Consider the following 21516-nt stretch of genomic DNA (forward strand, 5'->3'; position numbering starts at 1 on the left):
GGAAACACATTCTTGAGTGAAGAGGGACTTTAAGACAAAGAAGAAAGGTAGTCATGGACATCATCACAGTACAGCACATTTTAAATACAGGGTTTTCTTTAGACTTATTTATTTTCTGACCCACACACTAGTCAACATTGAATAAAATGACTGACATTTAACTATATGGGACAGAGTATGGTTTGGAGATATGACAATCTGTACCATGAGAAAATATACATTTGTCGTCAAAGATTTTGCCTTAAAAAGCTGTCGCTTTTCATATCTCTGAAGTATTAGAAGGGAAAGAGGAAACGTTGCATATTACTGAGCAGGACTACTTTATGGCAGCATTGTAAAAGTAAAGTAATACAATATCAAAAAAGTACTTTTACATATAATAGGCCCATACTTTTATATATATTGCCACTCAGCACACGGTCTGTTCTCATTCCTTCCCTCAGGAAAACGCCTACAAAGCATCAGAGCTCAGACAAGCCTCAAAGACAGTTTTTACCCCCAGGCGGTTAGATTACTGAGCAGTAAGCACTTACATAACTCACAGTGATTTATTATTTGTGGAATTTCCTATCTATTATTTTTATTTCTTATTTATATATAGTTTTAAGGGCTGAGAGAGCCAGAGCAGATTCATTTCATTGCTTCTGAATGTACAATTGCACTTTTTAACTGTTTATGACAACTTGAAGTTGATGTTTTTATACATAAAATCATAATAAAGGAACTATAGCTGTCAAATAAATGTAGTGAAATGAATTCTGAATTGTACAAAGTACACTCAAGTACAAATACCTCATACTAGAGTAAATGTACTTAGTTACACTCCACCTCTGCCCATGAGTAAAGCTCCCAACTCCCAGGTCAACCCTTTAATTTTATGGAGCAAAAGGGATATTGCATAAGTTTTTTTTGTTTTTTTTTGCTGACTCAAAGAAGCAACTGAACTTTCCTCGATATGTTTTAAAAGAAGACTCTGTAGGAGTCAGTTAATCGGCTTTGACTTGTCGCTAGATGTGAGCACTGCGCCTTTAAAAACAAACTGCTCCCTGTTTTCAGTCCCAACGTTCGGCTCACGCTCCTACAGTTATCCCACGGTTTGGTTCTCAACGGTAGACTATTTTTAACAGTCAAACCGTCGCAAAATTGTCCGCATATCAGCTATTTTAACCGCTTTAAAGTACTTTTCTCGACGGCGTACGGAGGCGTAAAGTTTTGAATGAAGGTCCCCTGCTGGGACTGTAAAGCGGGGAGGAGGAGGGGGCAGTTTGCGGGGTCGTCCGGGCTATCGGATCTGAGATCTGCTGCTCACATTTATAACCAGACAGACGGCGGTTTGTTCGGGGCAGAGCTGAGTTAGAAGGACGGACAAGATATTCACCGAGGAGGAGGCTAAGCCGGGTTTCAGACTTTTAACTTTTAACGGACGATTAAAAGGGACGAGAAAGTTGGAAACAACGGAGACAAACTTTGACAAAGTTTCAGCTGTCTCCTGTCAAGACTGCGAGCTGCTGGACTGTAAGCTAATAATTCACCTTGGAAGTATCACTCTTTTACAGACTGTTGTGATTTAACGTTTTTAGCATTTCTGTCAAGCTAGTGACTTGTAACTTAACTTTTGTTGGAGCAGACACACTCACACAATATCTTCAAAATGGATAAATACGAAGATTTAGGACTAGAGGCAAGTAAGTTTATCGAGGACTTAAACATGTACGAAGCATCCAGAGATGGTTTATTTCGAACGAGGAGGGATGCGGGAAATAACCCCGACTTTGAGGAGACGAGAAAGGTTTTTGCCTCTAAAATGACCAAAATACACATGCAGAAACACCAAGAGGAGATGGCAAGAAACAACCAGGCCATAAAAATGAATGGGGGTCACAACAGCACATATTACACCAAAGACAGGCCGCCCATCAATAGCTACAGACAGCCGGGTGAAGCGGCAGCGAAGCCCCCGATACTCTCTGGCCCTGTGCCGGGCACCACGGCTGGGAATCAGTACGCACAGTTTGACGGCCAGAAACACCACGCAGGCATTCAGTCTGAGCTTCCAGTCGGCAGGGCATATGGCTACGGAAACAATTACGATAATAAGGAGCGCTTAGAGCCACATTCATACCAGAACAACACCCCTACTCCCCCCAGCCCAGGAAACGCGTCTCATAGTGCGCCCACACATGCTCGTCACCCGGCCAGCCAGTCGGCTGCCTGGGCCCCATCCAGAGAGAGCCAGCTTTCCCCATCTTTGTCTGGGCCAGGGAGCAGCAGTACATCTCAGCAACCGCCTCAGCGCCAGTCTGCACCTCCCACTACCAACAGTCTTCCATCTCAGCAGAATCAGGCTGTCACCCCATCTGTAAACCGGAGTCCAACCTCCTCTGTTGGGTCAGCCACTGGATGGGCTGGAGAGCCCTCTGGCTCACCAAAACCAGACCTCATCCCCGCCCTGCCACTGAGTGCCTTCACAGGAGGAGCGGACTTCCACGTGCAGCAGACCTCCACACAGCCCGCAGCTCATTATGCACCACCTTCTTCGACTTCAAGACCCTCTGCCAGCGAGAATGGTCCTGTGGCGGCTTCCTCTCCCCTGCCTGCACTTTCTGAAACACATCAATCCAAAGCCCAGGTCGCATCCACCGTCATCAACCCTGGCAATATCTCCAAAAGTTTCAACCAGGGTCACGGTCAGAGCCAAATACCCACCTGTGGACAGGCCGTCTGTGGTGAAGCTGAGGTCCCATCCTCCCCCAAGTCTGTCCAAATACCCTGCCAGTCCCTCCTCACACAGCCTCCTGAACAGGGGCCTTCAGCAGCTGAAATAAAATTAGAAGCCCTCACAAAGCGACTGGAAAAAGAGATGGATGCCCAACCAAAGGCTGACTACTTTGGTAAGACTTTAGACTACCAACATCAACAAGATCACTACAGTAAACCCTTTCATTGACAAAACCGCCTACCCACAGATCTGAACATGAATTCTCTTGTTTTTTTGATTTCATATTTGCATGCACGCTCGCACACACACACTGTCACCCTTTGTTGTCTTTCTCCTGTCTACACACATACACACACATTCCTTGTTTCTGTGGCATAATTAGGAGGGCATCCCAGTTGTCTCATGTCTTTGTTTAACGACATTCGTGATGGTCTTTGCTGATGAAATGCCTGACCTTAAAGGCAGACACTGTAGGAGGCTTTTTATTGTCTGTGGAAAGCGGATAGAATCATTTTCTAATTTTGTTTCACGTATTTTTTTAAATGATTCATTGTCTGCCCTCTTTGCAGGAACAACAAACCCTTTAGCAGAAAAAGGTGGGGCCAAGGCCAGAGAGAAGAATGTTGCCCTCTCATCTTCTCTCAGCTTGCAGAGATTTAATGGAACACTATTGAGGCAACATCAGTAACTAACGTCATTAGTCAGAGCTTGATCACTTCTGTCAGATCTGTGCTCCATTTAGTGCGTGACTGTTTGAAATGTTCTTTCCCGTGTTGACTTTGGTTGGCTGACAGTGGCATTCGCTATTTTCACTAAATGACATCATTACTACAGACCTGTGCTTGCACATTCTTCATCACTCTTTCTGCAGGCACGCCATGCATGCTTGTGCACACCAAACGCACAGGGAAAATAATAATGAATGACACCAATACCTCAGATTGTTATTTTTGGAATCTCGGGGCAGATTAGGAGCAAGCAACCATGGTGATTAGATTGATTTAATTAAGACAACACATTCCTCGTGTCATTCCTTGTGCCCATGCGTTCTCACTTGAGTCGTCCTGATCTATCCTCGCGTTAAAATAGATTTCTTTTTCAGACATCCGATATTACATTTCATACATAGTTAAGAGAAGTTAAAGCTTGTTAGAGAGGTTGGCGGGGCTGTCCATCATCACACTTCAGATACTGTAAACAAGCGAGATGTACAGTATATTATGAGAGTGTGTTTGTTGTAGAGAAAGCTGGTGCTCATGTGTTAGCCAGGTGTTTGGAGCCGAGGCCATTCATGAAACGGGATGTCCCGCTTATGAAAAGAAAGAGTAGGAGGGGAGAGAGCATGAGTTGGTTGATATCATGTTTAAAGCCACACAAAAAAACACACAACCCACAATGGCCTTCTCGCTGCAGGAATTTCCTGCTGCAATGTCACGATTGTAATTCACAGCCTTCCTCAGCCCCCCTGTGTGCTAATATTGGTGTGTAAGGGAAGATGTTCTGGCATACGTCACTGTCATGACAAAGCTCATAAATAGCACAGCGATGTGAATATTACGGGTGTGTGGGAGAGTGTGGTGTACAATCGGCCGAAGTGTAGGTTTTAAAGTAATACAGTGTGTGTCTTTTTTTTTCCACACACAGACACACATGTTCCCACACGGTTCCTGCACAGAGTTTCCCACAAGACCATAGCTCATCCTCTGAGTCATGCATTCATGCCATAAAAAAACTTGTGTAGGCTAGTTTCCTACACAAAACTTCAGTATGATCATAGGAGACCTTCATAGTTGCACACAGAAAAGTTTGAAAAAGATGAGTTTTTCAGACTATTGAATGCTTTTAGTGTGTTTCCACAGTTGTAGATTCCATTTATGTTTGAAAATGGTTCTCTTACTGAAAGATGATGTTACCTTGTGTCTAAATGTATACCGCCATAACGATATTTAACCAATCTAGCTGCGTCCATACACATGGTTGGGCTCCATCAGTTCCCAACCGAGTGCTGATTGGCATAACTGCAGCTGGAGGTTCTGGGAAAATGAGTCCGGTGCCAAATGGCTGCACCGGGGGAACACTGAGGAATGTCTGGAGAAAGAGAGCGAGGAATTTTAAAAATGAGGTCTTAAGATACAAAAGGGGAGGGGAGTCCCAGACAAGTTTAGGGGTGCCTGCAGTGCGGCTGAATGGGTGACCAGACAAACAGGAGAGATTTAGGGACAAGTTTGTGGATGCTTCTTTGTCCTTGGCCACAAGAGCCTGAGAGGATGTGAGATTTATAGACAAGTTGATCCAAGAGGGAAATGAGTGGTGGGACATCCCACTGTTCTGCCTGCCCTCTTCCTCTGACTTTCACACACACACACTTAGAGTTGAGCGTTTAGTGTTGTGTTAAGATGGAGGATTAATTTATCCCATCTGGCTGTTGAGTGGAAAGCTTCGTCTTAACTCTTCCCAGGGATCCTTGGCTTCTGCTTTGGCGGGCTTTTGGAGGCTGACTTATGTGTGTGTGTGTGTGTGTGTGTGTGTGTGTGATATCCCCTCGTGCACGTCTCTGTGCTTGTTTGTCTCTGAATATATAGCCTGTGGTATTTGTCTGAGTTAGATGTTATGTCACATCTGGGTGTGGCGTATGTCTGTGTGCAGAGTGGTATAAGTCTGAAAATTATGCCATAGGTGACACAACTCCATTCATACATAGCAGTGAATGTGTTACAGATGGAAGTCAACCACATGTTTAGCTCAGTCGTAAAAGTAATATATTTAATAACAAACTGAATACTTTGGTTAAATTGGAGAAAGAATAACACATAATAGCTGCTGCAATGTGTGGACAAGGGTTTATTTTTCAGCCAGTGGCATTTTGGTCAGCAAGCAGCCATCTACTGGGAGTTTTGACAGCTGGGAAAGGTAAGGGAGGAGGGGGGGGTGTGAAGTTTTGGCTCCGTGTTTTGCTTCCCCTCCCCCCCCAGTTGAAGCAAGCAGCGAGTGCCCTGAATAATCACACTGTTTTGGAATATGGGACTCTGGCCAAAAGCAGATTTGTAGTGGCCCAACCGGCAAGAAGGTTGCTACAAAAAACAAGGAATTTTTCGGTCCCAAACGGGAAAAGAAAAGAGCGAATGGACTTTTACTACAGTTTTTTTGGGTCTCATGGGGCATACAAATCAAAGCTAGCTATAACACATTTAAAGGAAAAATGTTCTTGGCCCAGTGTCAGGTTTGGAAAAAGTCCGGATGTACTGTACAGTATCTATGTTCATCCCTGAAACCTTTCGCTATGATTTTTATGTGTACTGTTTTCCTGAGAATCTTATCTCTGTTGGGTAGTTTCTTCTTTGACACAAACTGTTTGGCATTTACAAAAGATTTGCAGGACTTTCATTCATTAATTTAAGTAGTTTGAGGGCATGAGTACTTTTGTTGTGTTTTCATGTAAACAAAATAGCTTACATAAGAGCAACATTCTTTTGCTTTCTAATTTTATCCCTCTATTATCTCTAAATCTTCTTTCCAGCCATTGGGGCCCCTGATGATGTGTCCTCTGTTGTGGCATTAGGAGAGGCTTAGCTGAATTATATATAGCCCAATTGTATACTGCAAGTCAACATTTGAAGAAGGTTATTAAATGTAACAGTGTGTTTTTGGCAGAGGCAGACGCGTGATGTGTGTTGGATACAGTGGAAACAGGCGTTTCTTTGTCAGTGTTCGAGGAGGACCAGTACTGAGCTGAGCTCTATTTCTCTGTCACCAGGGAGTTTTTCTATAAAAACTCACACTCACAAATAACCTCACTCACTCACACACACACACACACACATCCTGACGCTTAAAGAGAAACTTGATTTCTTTCCTTCATCACTGCCGTCGTTACTGTTTAACTTAATGCGTCATGATTGGATGGTCCTATCATACCATATCCGATTGATTTAGCAGCTTGTTGACTACCCATCAGGGTCAGCGGTGATGGGGGTTGTCACTTGTCACAGTTCATATGCCAGTTGTCATATCGCGTCATGTCATACAGTGCGTGCTTAGAGGGATGGAAATTGGCAGCGATTTAAGATAACATTTTCATGTCAGGCATCAGGAAAGAAGTGTTGCATCCTAAGAAGCTCCAGATTAAAAAAAAAAAAGTTCTATACTGATCACACAGAAACCCCGTGTTGATCATGAGCAGTCCAAAGTCAAAGGACAGATTATGTAATTTGCCTGGCATGCTCTCATGTGATTCGCTATTTTAAAGGCATGAACTGATATTCTTCACCCAACACACAGCAGAGAGAAAACTCTTGCTTTCATGTTTTATGGGCTTTCATTTCTCTTTCTTATTTTTGAGATTTTTAATTTTCTCTGCACATCTGATTTGGCTTAGAGGAGAGAATGGACCAATATTAAGTAGACTCTAATGTCTTGATATCAAGCCACTGACTGTGTGTGTGTGTGTATGTTGATTTGTGTCAAAGTCTTCATTAACAGAGTTCTCAGTCTCTGAGCCAAGTCAAATAAGCAAATGTGGATATATTTCCCCTTTAGATGATACAGCCCTCTAACCAGCTTCCTGACTTCCTGACTGTATGTGAAGTGATTCTCTCTCCATTGTTATTGCCTGGTTTAATCTGGATCAGAGCCTCCACACTATTGGCCTTCATCCTGTTACTTAAATTAATAGTTTAACCTAGAGTGTGTTGGAGTAACATCAAACTTTGTATCACTGAGTCTTTATTTTTATCTCAGGTTCATTCTTTAATTCAGTATGAGTTGCTATAATGTGTGACTACATCATATTTAGAGTAAATGTGTGTTGTCCTGCTACTTTTCTGACTTGTTGCTATTCTGTGTTGTGTTCCAGGAGTCTGCATTAAATGTAACAAAGCAGTGTACGGAGCCAACCAGGCCTGCCAGGCCATGGGTAGCCTCTACCATGACAGCTGCTTCACCTGCAGTGCCTGCAGTAAGTACACACACACACACACATACACACACACACACACACACACACACACACACACACACACACACAGTTTTCCTTCACTACTCCCATTCACTTTCACCTTCTCTCCTTGGTCGATTCACATGTAAGGCTCATATCGCCCTCCGACTAACAGGCTGCCAAAGACCCTGTTTTCTTGAATGAAAGTGGTACCTTCTCCTTCAGTCATTCACAGCCGTGAGCAAAAACAGGCAATTATTTGGGGATTACTGTCCTGTGCTGCTGGTGTTTGGTTTCTGGGTGTGCCAGTCACTCCTGCAGCCCACACAAAGACATACGCAGCAGCACACATTTTTTTCCCCCATCCTAAACCAATGAAATAATTTGTACTTTTTATAAAGTGTGTCCAAGTCCTGTGTAGAGCAGACATTGATGCTGAAAACGGTGAATCAGCTTGGGTATGGCAGGGGTTTTGAAGTTATAGTAAAATTAGAAAGTCTTCAGCTTCAGTAATGTAATGTTTTTTCGAGTTTATTTATGAGAGGGATTTAAATGAAATCCTACAGATGTGATAGGATTGCTCAAAGGTGGGTGTGACTGAGAGCGTGATACAGAGCTGTAGACAGAGATGGAGCTGCAGAGGACTGTTAGCCTCCACACACACCTCCCTCACCGGCGTTGTTAGAACAGGAGGAGGATAGTAGGTGAAATTAGTAATTAGACCTCAACTATAAACAAAGTTTGTGCTAGTCGAAATCCAAACACACTCCTGCTAGTAAGATATTGCTCTGCTAGCTAGTCATGAGCTAACAACATTTCACTGTGTCTTTAAACATCAAAATGTGCTGTGTGGCACTTGAAATAAACTGGGTTCCCACAGGTCCTTGAAATCCTTGAAAGTTTGTGAATTTGAGACAAAAAAAAAAAATCAAGGCCTTGAAAGTTTTTGAAAGTAGACATAAATAGACATGGGCCATTGAAAGTGCTTGAATTTATATATTTTGTTCAAGATTAGAGTATTGTTTTGCTGTGCAGTGTTAGAGAAGGCAAGAGACCACAGAGTCTGTGAGCTTCTGTAAAGCCTGCTAGTTCTCATTATTAAAATTCTGTGATGTAATGGGAATTAACCTTGATCCGTATCTCAAACTATGCCTTGTTAGGTCTTTGAATTTGAGGGCATTGGGCCTGGAAAATCCTTGAAAAATCATTGAATTGGATGTTTAAGAAGGTGTGGAAACCCTGAATAAAGCAAAAGTGACTTGCAGCACCTCATACTGGTTGGCTACATGGGTCACTGGCCACTTTATCAGTTTGGACAGTTTACCTGACCAATTAGGCACCTGCAGACACCCTGGCTGCACTGTTCAACGTATGGCTGACCTGTAGCTTCATGCCTGAACACCAGTGCAAGTCCATAGTCAAAGTACAACCTGGCTCACCGCTCCAGCCAATTAAAATCTCTGTCCCAATTATCAGATGTTGGGTATGTGGAGTATTTGTGGCAGTGTGCTGACCCCTGCTCATTCCAATTATTCTGCAGCACCTTTGACCTGGCTGGTTACGCCCCCAAATGTATGATTAACATCTCTTGTTTTACCCTCCCTCTTGTGTGTGTGTGTGTGTGTGTATATGTGTGTATGAGAGAGGAGATGAAAAAGAGGAGACCCAGAGTGAAGCTGATGTCTAAAGTGGGGGGAGAGAGGAGTTTACACACCACATACCTCTCATAGCTGGCTCCATGTGAGGGCATAAAGGTTGTGCTCGCTGTGAGCGGCCCCAGGGAAAAGCATCTCAGCTGGGGAGGAATGCAGGCGTAGGGGCCCTCAATGGGCCGGGCTCCAGGAGGACAGTGGGTGCTGTTATGTCAGCTGGGTGCACCAGAGTACAGTGCGGGACAGGGAGACCATTCAATGGGAGCAGACATGTACATACTCATACATATGTATTCATGCTTTTATCAACAAAGTAAACCTGCAGCACGACTACAGACGAGCGCATAGATGCAGTCAGACAGTGACAGACACAAAGTCACATACAAATATACATTAAGCGCCTTTATATTAGATGTCCCTTCTCATCTTCCTCCAAAACCTCTATGACCATATGTCTGTTATACTTGCAGAGTTGCATAACAAGTCTTTATGGTCGTGAACTTCCTCCCATCCCCTCCGTACAGTTCCCTCAAGGTGACTCCTGTGAGGCAGAAGAACATTCTTGCTCGCTGGGAGAGCTCAGTCTGCGTGTCTGGGATTCAGCACTTTGCCGGGGGGGGGGGGCATTGCTCCAGGCTAATAATTTACAAACAGTTTACAAACAGTTTAAGGTACAACCCAATTCCAGTTGGAGAGGAAAGCTCTCCTTTTTCATCAGAGGATTTGGGTTACACAGTAGCCAACTCAAACAATCTGTGGAAATCAAAGTAAAAAGAAAACGATTGCCTCTCCTCATATGAGATTCTCACACAGATTTTTTTGTCATTTTGTAATACTAAGAGGCCCACACACAGCAGCAGTGCAAGGTGTGACTTGGGTTTGTAAGGAACTCAAGAACACAGACCCCCTCTCAGATTCTGCTTTCATAACATCAGCTCTTTATCCCAACCAGTCTGCAGGCTTTGGGGAATACAAACAAGGATCTGATTGGTTCTGAATCCAGTGGTATGTTAACATCTGCTGGCTAGATTGTCAGGGCCTTGACCAAATGTTCCAGGTGCTGCTCACAGTCAGAGAAATGTGTTCAGACTACCAGAGAGAATTCTTCTAAGCGCAGGGCAAGTTTTTCTTTGATAATTAAACATAGCATAGATATCTTTAGCAGGACAGGAAATGACTTTTGGTAAGATTGAATCTCAGAGTAAACAGTCTCCAAATGTGAAATCGGTATAAAACAGATATGGCGCTTCTGCTGAGATGTCTCACTTAAGTCATTTACTCGCAGGAAAGAACAGGGTCGCAGCTCGATTAGGAAGTCATGGCAGGGTCGTTGTGAATTCCTTATTTTTTGAATGGGATTACATAAGGGGATTCATAGAATGTTTTAATTAGAAAATGGCCTTGTGTTTTGTTCTGTGGCTCAGGTATTTTACATTTTTATGAAAGCGCAATAGTCACAGTCCTTTCTGGTGCTTTTCAAACAGTCGTCCCTGACTCCTGACTTTAATTAAGCTCTTATCTTTTCGCTAAAGCTCAGAGCCTTCCCTCTCTGACTCACTGGGAAAAAAGACAGGATGAAGAATGTGAAGAAGAGGAATGGCCCATATCTCACTTTCATCCCCTTCATCGTTCACTCCGTCCTAATGGACACAGTTCCAAAACGACTGTCTGTCAGTAATTACCCAAGGCCAGTTCCACACCTTGGCCCAATCAAAACGACTTGTCTCCTCTTACGGTAGTTATTGTGTGAGTCTTGGCCAGACCTCGCTTGCTGCATGACCGTTTTTATTCTATTAAAGTCAGATAATGTAATTGTGAGTAATTGGTTCAGAGAATTTCATGTACTGTTGATTTGAAAAGATGAATCATGAGGTTTCAGTTGTGTTTTTTTGTCAAGTAATTTACAGACAGCAGTAGGAGTTTTAGTAGAGGGAAGAAAGAACTTGTTGTCTCCCTTATTAGACTATTAGTCATTTTATTCATTTTGCAAGAATATTCAAATCAATGTTCTATGCATTGGTGACATAGATAAAATCCTCTATCACAGTATTTGTAATTTTATATCATAATATCAATATATGTATATATTGTGAAATAGTACATTTGGTTATCAATTGATAAACTATTTAGTGAAATAAAATAACCAGACAGGAATGTCTGTATTTGGTTAATCCAGCAAATTAAATGCATACTATGCAGGATTTGTCGGTTGGTGTTTGTAAACACAACATTCAAAGTCGTCCCATCCTCCCCAGCTCAACGAAACCAGAGTGACAGAGAGAGAGAGAAAGGGAGAGAGATTAGGAGCGCCGTTGCGAGAATAATAATGAAATGTTATTTTCTGATTGTTTCACGGTGGTTAAGCACAAATAAACACGTCCACACCTCTGCACAACCCTGTGGGGAGGTACCTCATTGTCGGTTTTTGTGTGAATGCAGCCAAAGCCCACGCGTCATCCTGTCCGCTGTGGCCTTTCTGCTGTGTGTGTGTGTGTGTGTGTGTGTGTGTGTGTGTTTGTGTGTGTGGCTCAGAGAGCAGAGGAGAGAGAAGGAGACAGCGATGTAAGTGAGTCCCAATCTCACACCCTGCGTGCTGTTATTGGCTGGAGGCTACACACCCACTGCCCAGAGGTTGACGCCCAGAAACATCCCGAACACAGCAAAATAATAAGAAAATACAGGCAGAGGGCGTCTCTGTAGATACATACACCGCCACACACTTGTGATGATGATTATTTTTGTGAGTCCATACATTGTTTTTTTTTTAGGAAAATCCTGCATAGTATACCTTTAAATATCTACTTCATCACATGGATGCAAATATATAAAAATCCAGTGTTGCCATAAAGCAGTCCTGGTAAGTTATTTGCAACATTGCTCGATAGCCTGATTCTCCCAGACATATGAATGGGATAGCTATCACTGTATAAACATTATAGTCCAATTCTCTGACAATTGACAAATGTATATTTACTCATGGTATATATTGTCAAATCTCCCAAACACACTATGCACCTTATGTGCCAAAATTATTTTGTTGACTACTTTGTGGGCTGTCAGTGTTCTCAAGAAAATGAATCAAAGCCCTGTAAAATGTGCTATTCTGTGATAATGCCCATGACTACCTTTCCTCTTCGTCCCAAAGTCTCCCTCCACTCTAAAAATGTGAGTGGAGGGTAGTTGCACAGTGAAGCTCAAACTTGATTGTTTGAGCTTCACTGTGCAGAATGATGAATGTACATAGTTTGTTTTCACATTCATCTACTGAAAGTTGAAAGTTTCTCTGAGCTCAACGAAAATCTGAGTTTAAGTCGTGTACCTACTAGGATGATTTGTGACATCACAACTAGTCTGGAAGCCAGTCGTGGTCCAGAATGCAGCTTACATAAGTATGATGAGGAAACTCTAAGCCTCCAGTGCACAAACATTGAGAATGGACTTTTCAGTGAAGTGGAAGACCTGTCTTGTCTACCAGTTAAAAGAAACATGTTTATATATTCATAGATTCTGGATTTTTCTACAAGGGAGAAGGAGTAGATGTCATGTAAAGACTGAACTTTTTTATGGAGTATTTTTATGTCTTTAAACATGTCTGAAAGGGGATCTTCAGTTAACCAGCATGAACTCTGAATCTCGCAGTGGCTAAGCTGCTTTGGTTTTGGTTTTTATCTGGACACAAGTAATCAAGTAAACAGAGCATGAGATGGAGTATGGGAGATAAAGAAGGCTCCTGTTCACCAAGGTTAACCCCTCCTCTCCCCTGCTGTCCCCTCCCTCACCTCCCCACTCCGAAAATGTGAGGAATGTTCCCTCTTCCTGTGGGACCTGGGCAAGAATAGCTATGTAAAGTGAGCTAGGAGGTTTTGGTGTGTGTGTATGTGTGTGTGTGTGTTGCTATGAGAATCCAGATCCAGACCATAGAGCTATTAAAACATACAGACAGACAGGAAGCACACCCAGCACGTGGAAAGACACCAGAGGGGAACGAAGAAGAAGAATAGCGGGTCGTTGTAGGTCTTGGCCTGTTGTTGCAATGAAATATAATAGAGCAGAGTGTTTAATCTGTTGCACCTGTCTAGTAATTGGATTCAATCACCATTTTTTCCCCACATGTGTTTGATCCAGATGTTTTCCCTGTCTGACTGCAGCCTGCTCTGTGTTCCAGCAATATTATATTAAGACACCAGCACACCACAGATCCGTGTATTTGATTTATCTGCCCGGGATTCAGCAGGATATAATGAATACTGCAAGAGGGCCCATTACCTTTGAATGGCTGTAATTAATCACCATGGTCTTTTATGCATTAGTGCTGTGACTATTTTCTGAGGCCGGGCTCGTGGCTTTGCAAGATTTTCCACTAAGACACTTCAACATTGTATCATCGACTTACATTTTGTAGCCCGCTCAAATCTACTTATCATAATTCAATAATGGAAACTTGTTTTCCTTTCTGAGAGGACATTTTTGAGAGTCACAGGTGCTGCCGGTCATGCTGTGTATCACTTGAGTGAAATGATACAAATGGACTTTTTTTTTTTTGTCTGCAGGTCGAAGGCTGAGGGGGAAGGCTTTCTACTATGTTGGAGGGAAGGTTTTCTGCGAAGAGGACTTTCTGGTGAGTGGTCAATACACAATCAATATTCAGTGTTCCTCTACAGGGGTATGTGCTCTTAAAGCCATTGTTGCAACTTTAAAATGGTTTGAGTCTCTCAACTACATTCACTTTCACCCAGCCCACATTTCTATTGACTCACGTATCTCTCTGTATTTATGATTAACAAGGGGTCATCACTTTTTCCTAGTATCACCATTTCTGACGTGTCTCTTACTTCCTTAAATACAACCTATAATCTGTCAGGCTTCAACTCACATGTAAAATGTAGGTTAGAGACTTTGACCTTATGGCCCAGTTTCCAGCATCTACTGCAGATGATTCATATCAGTTGCCTCCCTTGGGTGGAACTGGACGGAGATTGGTAATTGGAGAAGCTGCTTTGCTATGGTTAATAGGGTGGAGGGGGCGGTCTGACCAGTCACACCAGTACAGTATGACTGTATGTGCTTTGCAATAACGGGAAATTTTCAGAATGCATATTTTAATACAGTTGAAACCCCCTGAGAAAATGTGCTGACACATTTTGCAGCCAGTGTCAGTGTACATGCAGCGTACATGCTTCATAGGAAATCCATTCTAAATCATTTTTTTGTTTGCTGCATGTATTTCCCCAGCTCCTACTTGTACTCAGTCAGTAGCTCTCCGCGTCACACCTCATCTAATTGCCTTTCCACCACAAGCTCTTAGTTGCTCAATTAAAAAAATCATGCTGAATTAAATTTTCTCTGGCCCTGCTCCCTCTATGTGCTGTTAATTATATCTGCTCTTCTGCCAGGCCTGTTAGTGTGTGGCTTCTCCTCACTGAACCTGATCACACATAACAAATAATAAAGCTCACTGATTCTCATTCTGTATGAGTTAAATATCAAAAACCACCACATATTGACTGTGAAAGACTTTCTAACTGGCAAATTCAACAAACATAAAGCTGAAAACTGTACTTATTATGATTTTTTTTACAGGCTGTAGGGATGCTGTTTTCAGAGAGGAAAAGGAGTGATTTTAAGCAGTTTTAAGAAGCAGTTTTAAATGCTAAACCACATAGGCTACTTTAGGATTCTGCCTGGGAGACTCAGTCTTAAACAGAGAGTCAGAAATTGCAATCATCTATTAAAAAAACTAATTCCATTGACATCACTGTCATCTTTTCTCTGTTAAAGTACTCTGGTTTCCAGCAGTCTGCGGACAAGTGCAACGCATGTGGACATCTGATCATGGACATGGTAAGTGTGTGTTACGTCTTTATAGCCGTGTGTAATTGTGTGTGTGTGTGTGTTAGTGTGTGTGGGTCAGAGCCAGGTGATCTCAGCAGAAACTTTGAGTTACTTCATCCTAAATGAGCTTTCTGTGGCTACATCTGGATAAAGACTCAGGAGAAAGTGTTGGCTCTGTATGCGCTTCTCTTACCCCTCACACACACACACGCGCACACACACACACACACACACACACATAAACATACATAAACACAAGTCAGGAAGTTTTGCAGTATATAAAGGATTTCTCTTAACGACACGATTACACATGTTCTCCATTCGACAGAGATAAAGAAGATGACGTCTTACGTCTGCACATTTAACAGATGTAATCTGTTTAGAATTAATTTATGTTACAGCAGAAATCTGTTAGACACAGTCACTGAGAATGTTAATATATTTATATGTTCAGTATGTTATGTACATGTTTCAATAATCTGCCGCCATCGCAGATTTGCTAGTGAAGACAGTATTTTCATTTAACTGCAGTATTTGTCTTTCAGTATTATTTGGTAGTTGTGATTACTTGTTATATTATCCTGAGTACTCAATGGACTTATTCATGGCTTTGTCCTATTCTCAGCTGCTGTGATGACCCAATATACCAGCAGGGATCATTAAAGATTCATACTTTCTAAAAGCAACGATTTCTTTTAGAACAATGACTATTTTAATTCTGTGGGATACAAATAGCGAGGAAATACGAAATGGTAATGGGAGAAGAAAATAGAGTATCGATGTCCTATATTCTTCACTCATTTTTCTCTTCATAGATCCTGCAGGCCCTCGGGAAGTCGTACCACCCCGGCTGTTTCCGCTGTGTCATCTGTAATGAGAGCCTTGATGGAGTGCCCTTCACTGTGGACACTGAAAATAAGATCTACTGTGTCAAAGACTACCACAGGTGAGCATCACTTGTTACACAGTCAGTTCAAAAGAACACAAGCACATGATCTGGAGTCCCCGCAGGATCAGGTTGAGAAGGTCTGCTCGGGTTGACTGAAAGTTCCTCTCTGCCACGAGTGGCAGACACATGAGAAGTGTAGTCAGGGATGAAAGGAGGGGGGGAGGGAGGAAAGATCACTGTCCTGTTAGAGGTGTGAAGAATGGCGTTTGGCCACGGCTCCTGTCCTCCAAACTCAACAGTAACATGCTCTGTAATGTCGGGAAAAACACAGAGCTTCTAACTTCTGAGTGAAAAATCTAAGTTTTTGTGTGAGTGAGGAAAACGTTGTACCTGTAGAAACTACATTCAAATGTCATTTATCAATAGTAACACCTGTAGAGCCTCAACAGCAGCTCTACAGTTACAGCTGTTCTTCTCCCTGCTGGGACAGCTTGTACAGCTCAACCAAGCACACAGCCGATCGCTGTGCGACAGGAGCCACGTGTTCTCTCCACTGATTAAAGCAGACAAACCTTATTGTGTATGAAGCGTGTGTTTGACTTTTAGCCACAGTCATGCCAGTCCGCACTGAGAGGCCCTTTGTTATCCCCTCAGACATCCAGGTGCCAGCCATGTGTGTGGACATAATGAATTCATTTTGCTTTTTGTTTTTCTACTCGGTTTTTGGATTTGGGGGAGTCACGTGTTTGAGGGAAAGCCAGCACATCTGCAACCCTGGCATCTCCTTAGTCCAATCAGGATCTTGAATCTAGTCAGAGCCAGGAAAAAAAAGAGAGAGGGGGTCAAAAGTTTAAAGGTTGACAGAGGGACATCAAATATGAACTTCAACCTTTATAGATGAAGTGAATCTGAATCCAGATGAACTGAATTGAAAATCTATGAATCTTTTTTTTTTTCCATCTCATTCCTCCAGGGTCCTTGCCCCTAAATGTGCAGCCTGTAACCAGCCCATCCTTCCCTCAGAGGTAAGCTCACATCAGCCTGTGTTTCGGACTCATATCGTCTCCCTGTATCACTGCATTTTTATTTAATGACATCTAGACGTTGCTCACCTTCACCTGTGGACCTTCAACCACCAGGAACTCCGATTATAAATCCATATTAGCTCACGCTATGACGCAAACACAGAACTTAGTTGTGCAAATAGCAGATGTCCATATTTTCCACCAGACAACAGGTCAAAACAGCGCGAGGTAGTGTCAAGGAAGAGTGTAAGGATAGTAGGGAGAAGTGTGGCTCACACGCAGGCAGGACATTCTGGCAAAAGCAAAGAAATGTCCAAAATTAGAGTTGACTTTGCTGGAATGTCCCCTGCCCTCCCCCCCCCTTCAGTGAGGCCGGTATCTAGAGGAGAGGTAGTGTGTGTTTGTTTGTGTCTGTTTAGGTATACAGGGCCCAGGCTGCTGTGTGTGTTTATGTAAGCTTTTGTTGTATGGATGTTCAGGGGAGTTCCCTCTCAGGCTGATATTGTAACCGAAGAAAGATTACAGTAACACATGATGAAACACCTCCATTGTGTGGGCATTCATAGTCAGGAGGTATACTATTTGCTGCAATCTTGGGCTCATAACTGCTATATTTTTGTGTCTTTATACGTGCACTTCAGTACGTTTTGTTTTCACGATAGTTCTGAGTACGAGTTCTTGTTTCCTAATAGTAAATTGAGAAACTATAATGGAATTCTACTGATAAAAACATGGATGGTCTATGCTCAAAGGCACGAGTGACAAGCACTTGAGCTCCAAGATTGTAATGCAGAGGAGCAGATGAAAGTACAGACAATTCAGCTCCTGGCTCACTTCGGTGTGCTCACAGTTCTGATTGATCTTTTGAAGCTTTTGGCAGACTGAGAGAAGTTGAAGAGAATAAGACGTTGGATTGTCTTCTGGCGAAATTGGCTTCAGTTGCATTTGTCTGTCTGAATTTCTTATCAGGGGTCTGATGAAACCATTCGAGTTGTGTCCATGGACAAAGACTATCACGTGGAATGCTATCACTGTGAGGTGAGTAAAAAAAAAAAACAACAAAAAAAACAGCTCAGATTTCTCTGTTACAAGACTGAAAAATGAAGCTTTGCATTTGAGTTATCTGAAAATATGTTTAGTGGCTCAGAGCCAGGGCCCTCCTGAATGTCTCATTAAGAGAAATACCTAATGAGTAGATCCCCAATCTTAATCACAGTCTCTGCGGTAATTATACACTGCTGAGGAGAGCAGGTATGCAACACCTCATCATCACTATCTCATCATTTTACTCAAGTGCCTTCTCTGTTTGTTTTTGTTGCTAAAGGCTGACTGACAGCTGCTGTTCTTTCAGTTTCATGAAAAGAAAGATCAGTGAGCTGTGAGGAGCAGCTCGCTATTAAAACAGTGTTTAACTGTTGAGTCGTTGGGTCCTTCTAGTGTTTTTTTTAAATCTTTCAGGTTGTTGAAAGAGGAGAATTTTGTCTTTGTAAGCAGATTTTTCTCTCTAAACTGTAAACCATTAGGCAGATAAAGAAATCCTTCAACCAACCACAGCATGCTTTTTGATTTTTAGTATGCACAGATATGAAATAAACTACTAATAAGAAGTTTCCTTTTTTTTAGAAACTTAGAAATAAACAATCGACCAATCAATCAATCAAACTTTATTTGTATAGCCCTTTTCATACAAGTGTTTTACAAGTGATTGAGAAATGCACAGGATGGTAAATACAAGGAGATACATGTAAAATCAAAATGTAAATAAAATATATGATTAAATAAACAATAATAGATTAGAAAGAAAAAAGTATTTAATAAAACCTACTTTAAAAGAATTAATTGAATAAGACAACAATAAAATAAAAGATAAGTACACGGTAAGAGAATAGTTAAAATAACATGTTCTAAATGCTGTATTTATATGCTCTCAAGGCAATTATTGCTGTCCATTCTTTCAGCTGTAGAAAACGAGGTCGATACTGAGCAAAAATGAGACCAATTATCCTCTATTGAAGCTCACGTAACCTTTCAGCAGACACGTCTCATCCTTGTTCCTCCTTTGTGTTTTCAAGGACTGTAAGATGGAGCTGAATGACGAGGAGGGTCACCGCTGCTACCCTCTGAACGGCCACCTTCTCTGCCACTCCTGCCACCTGAAGCACATCGAGCCCGGCGCCTCCATCAGCGACCCCTCCTACTAATACTAACGCAGGTGGAGGGAGACACCTGGTGGATATTTGGAGGAACTGCCAAAGAGTGAACGTTGGCAGCAGGAGAAGATTTGTACAATTCTTGTTGTAGAGGATTGATTGATTTAATGCATCAGATCATACAATGGTTTGACCAGAATGTTACTGAAGTTTTCGTTATGTGAGAGAATATCATAATTAACACCTAAAGAGGTTATGACCCAATAATGAAGTACCGAAATACACCAAAGCCCTATTTGAATGCAGATATACCTGCTGCATACTGACTTTGCAGAAGTGTCGCCATATGATTATTTCGTGTAAATATTAGTCGCATTGGCTGTGTAAATATCTTACTGTCCACCCATCTTCAATACTGTGTGCCTTCAACTTCACTTTCACACTTCTGCTGTGAAATTAACATTCAAAATGAATCTATAAATCATCTGTCCAGAGGTTCTTATAGAAATGTTCCTGAGATGGTTTATAAAAAATATGCAAAGTCCACTGTGGAATGTGACACAAATCACAGGTACCTATTATTTCAGTTTTCTATTTTGATAATAATGGTTCAGTCAGGACTCTGATCGATATACGATAAAGAGGCTTCTCACAGATGCTTGTGGATGCAGGAAGGAGAACAGCAGTTTCTACATGCATAGAATGTATTTATATATGAATAATGTACAAACTAAAGTAACAAATCGATGTCTCAGTGATATTTTTAAAAGTACACAGAAGAACAGTCATTTCTTGCTTTTTCATTTTTAACCAGTCACTGCTGTAGAGAAAGTGGTAATTTTCCTCTCAGAGGTCACCAGTGGCCATGTTGGGAAATAGACAAGTACACAAACATTCTGTGAAAAGCCTCCATTAGTCGACCTGCACACAAAACCAGTAGTGTTCATTTTCCATATGCAAATACTGTTGCAATAAATTACATTTAATAATAATTTTCTAACACAACTATCTCATAGAAACATTATTATCCTCTGTGTTAATATGCCTTTATGTGCTTAGGGCATATCTTTTTACAGTCATACAAAACATTTTATGACTTGTGTTACATGTGACCAAGAATGCTGAGGATAGCCAGGTTTTATTGTTCTGAAGTAAACAAACTGCAATCAGTTGTAAGCACTTAGAGATAGATGTGTTTTCTATGCACCTATGAAGAGGTTGGTATCAGGCCTTTATATCTAATGTATTTTGTTACATTTGCAAAAAAGTGTATATTTTAAAAAGATATATATTGTAGGCCTATATTCATTTACTTTTGTTTCATTTTGATTTTTGTGTAAAACCCTTTAAATACTAAATTGATTTGCAGTGGGGAGTACATTTTTGATTGCCTACCTTTGCCATCCAAACGTATTTCATGTCTTGTCTGGAGTTTACTAACTTAATACTAAAGTTGCTTGTCATTTGAGGACCTAATTTCATAGCCAGCTGTAGATTAAGATGAAGAACAAGCATTTAACTATGTTCTGGTATGATTGTTGTAAAGAAGATATTTAATAAATGCATTGCAATAGGACAAACTTCCACTGGCTCTTTTTTAGATTGCATTAATGAATACATTAACAAACCTTACAACATCATGCTTTCATCGGGCTATTAACTCGTTATCTTAGTGCTGATTCAACAACTGTATCTGCTTATTAACTATCTAATAATCACAGTCACAACGACTATTCAATGTAGAATGAATGCTTCTACTTTTTCACATTTTGTTGATAATACTTGTGTACATTTACTTTAATAGGATTGTGAATGCAGGACTTTTACTTGTAATGCTTTATTTTTGCATTGCTGTATACTGAGGTAACAGATTGAAGTACTTCTACCACCACTGCATTTTTCTGCTAAAAGTGAGACCAAAAGAATACTAAAATACGGAATATTGCATAATGCACCCCTCATACTAGCCCTTAAACAACTTTGATATTTACTAAACCGTCGTATGTAGAAAAAGTTGCACTCGAGCCAGCCAGGAGTCGAACCTAGAATCTTCTGATCCGTAGTCAGACGCGTTATCCATTGCGCCACTGGCCCGATGAGATGATATATATCACACAAACTGTAAAAATTCTTATCATACGTAGATATCAATTTACAATCAATCAACTTCATTGTTCGGACATGGTAAGTGTCCTGAATCAATCAAACAGATTGAAATACAGATGAAATAAAACAAAGCCGAGCAGCCAGGAATCGAACCTACGATCTTCTGATCGGCAGTCAGACGCGTTAGTCGAGATAAAGCTAAACACACCC

General features: G+C 41.6%; 1 protein-coding gene and 1 non-coding gene across 3 annotated transcripts; one reads left to right on the plus strand and one right to left on the minus strand.

The window, feature by feature from the left end:
- The first annotated feature begins 892 nt into the window (after positions 1-892).
- Positions 893-20356, plus strand: LOC137191707 (Wilms tumor protein 1-interacting protein). Of its 2 annotated transcripts, XM_067602022.1 has the most exons (9): positions 893-2891; positions 3289-3315; positions 7572-7673; positions 13855-13922; positions 15083-15145; positions 15952-16082; positions 16999-17050; positions 18020-18088; positions 19123-20356. In XM_067602022.1, the coding sequence occupies exons 1-9, from the start codon at positions 1652-1654 to the stop codon at positions 19249-19251; spliced, it is 1881 nt and encodes a 626-aa protein (XP_067458123.1). In that variant the 5' UTR covers positions 893-1651; the 3' UTR covers positions 19252-20356. The 2 variants fall into 2 exon arrangements, with proteins under 2 accessions (XP_067458123.1, XP_067458124.1); XM_067602023.1 differs by lacking the exon at positions 3289-3315 and having other exon boundaries at positions 898-2891.
- An 865-nt stretch (positions 20357-21221) lies between these two features.
- On the minus strand, positions 21222-21294 carry trnar-acg (transfer RNA arginine (anticodon ACG)). Its single transcript has one exon. It is a non-coding gene; the product is annotated as a tRNA-Arg (tRNA).
- Positions 21295-21516: the final 222 nt, after the last annotated feature.

Source organism: Thunnus thynnus, chromosome 10 (genome assembly GCF_963924715.1).
Source record: "Thunnus thynnus chromosome 10, fThuThy2.1, whole genome shotgun sequence".
NCBI classification, from domain to species: Eukaryota; Metazoa; Chordata; class Actinopteri; order Scombriformes; family Scombridae; genus Thunnus; species Thunnus thynnus.

What these genes read in the sequence shown, in the direction of transcription:
- LOC137191707 (XM_067602022.1), top strand. Translation starts at nt 1,652, where the DNA reads ATGGATAAATACGAAGATTTAGGACTAGAGGCAAGTAAGTTTATCGAG. An exon ending in CTTCACCTGCAGTGCCTGCA is followed by an intron (nt 7,674 to 13,854) that starts GTAAGTACACAC and finishes TTTTGTCTGCAG; the next exon opens with GTCGAAGGCTGAGGGGGAAG. An exon ending in TGTGTCAAAGACTACCACAG is followed by an intron (nt 16,083 to 16,998) that starts GTGAGCATCACT and finishes TCATTCCTCCAG; the next exon opens with GGTCCTTGCCCCTAAATGTG.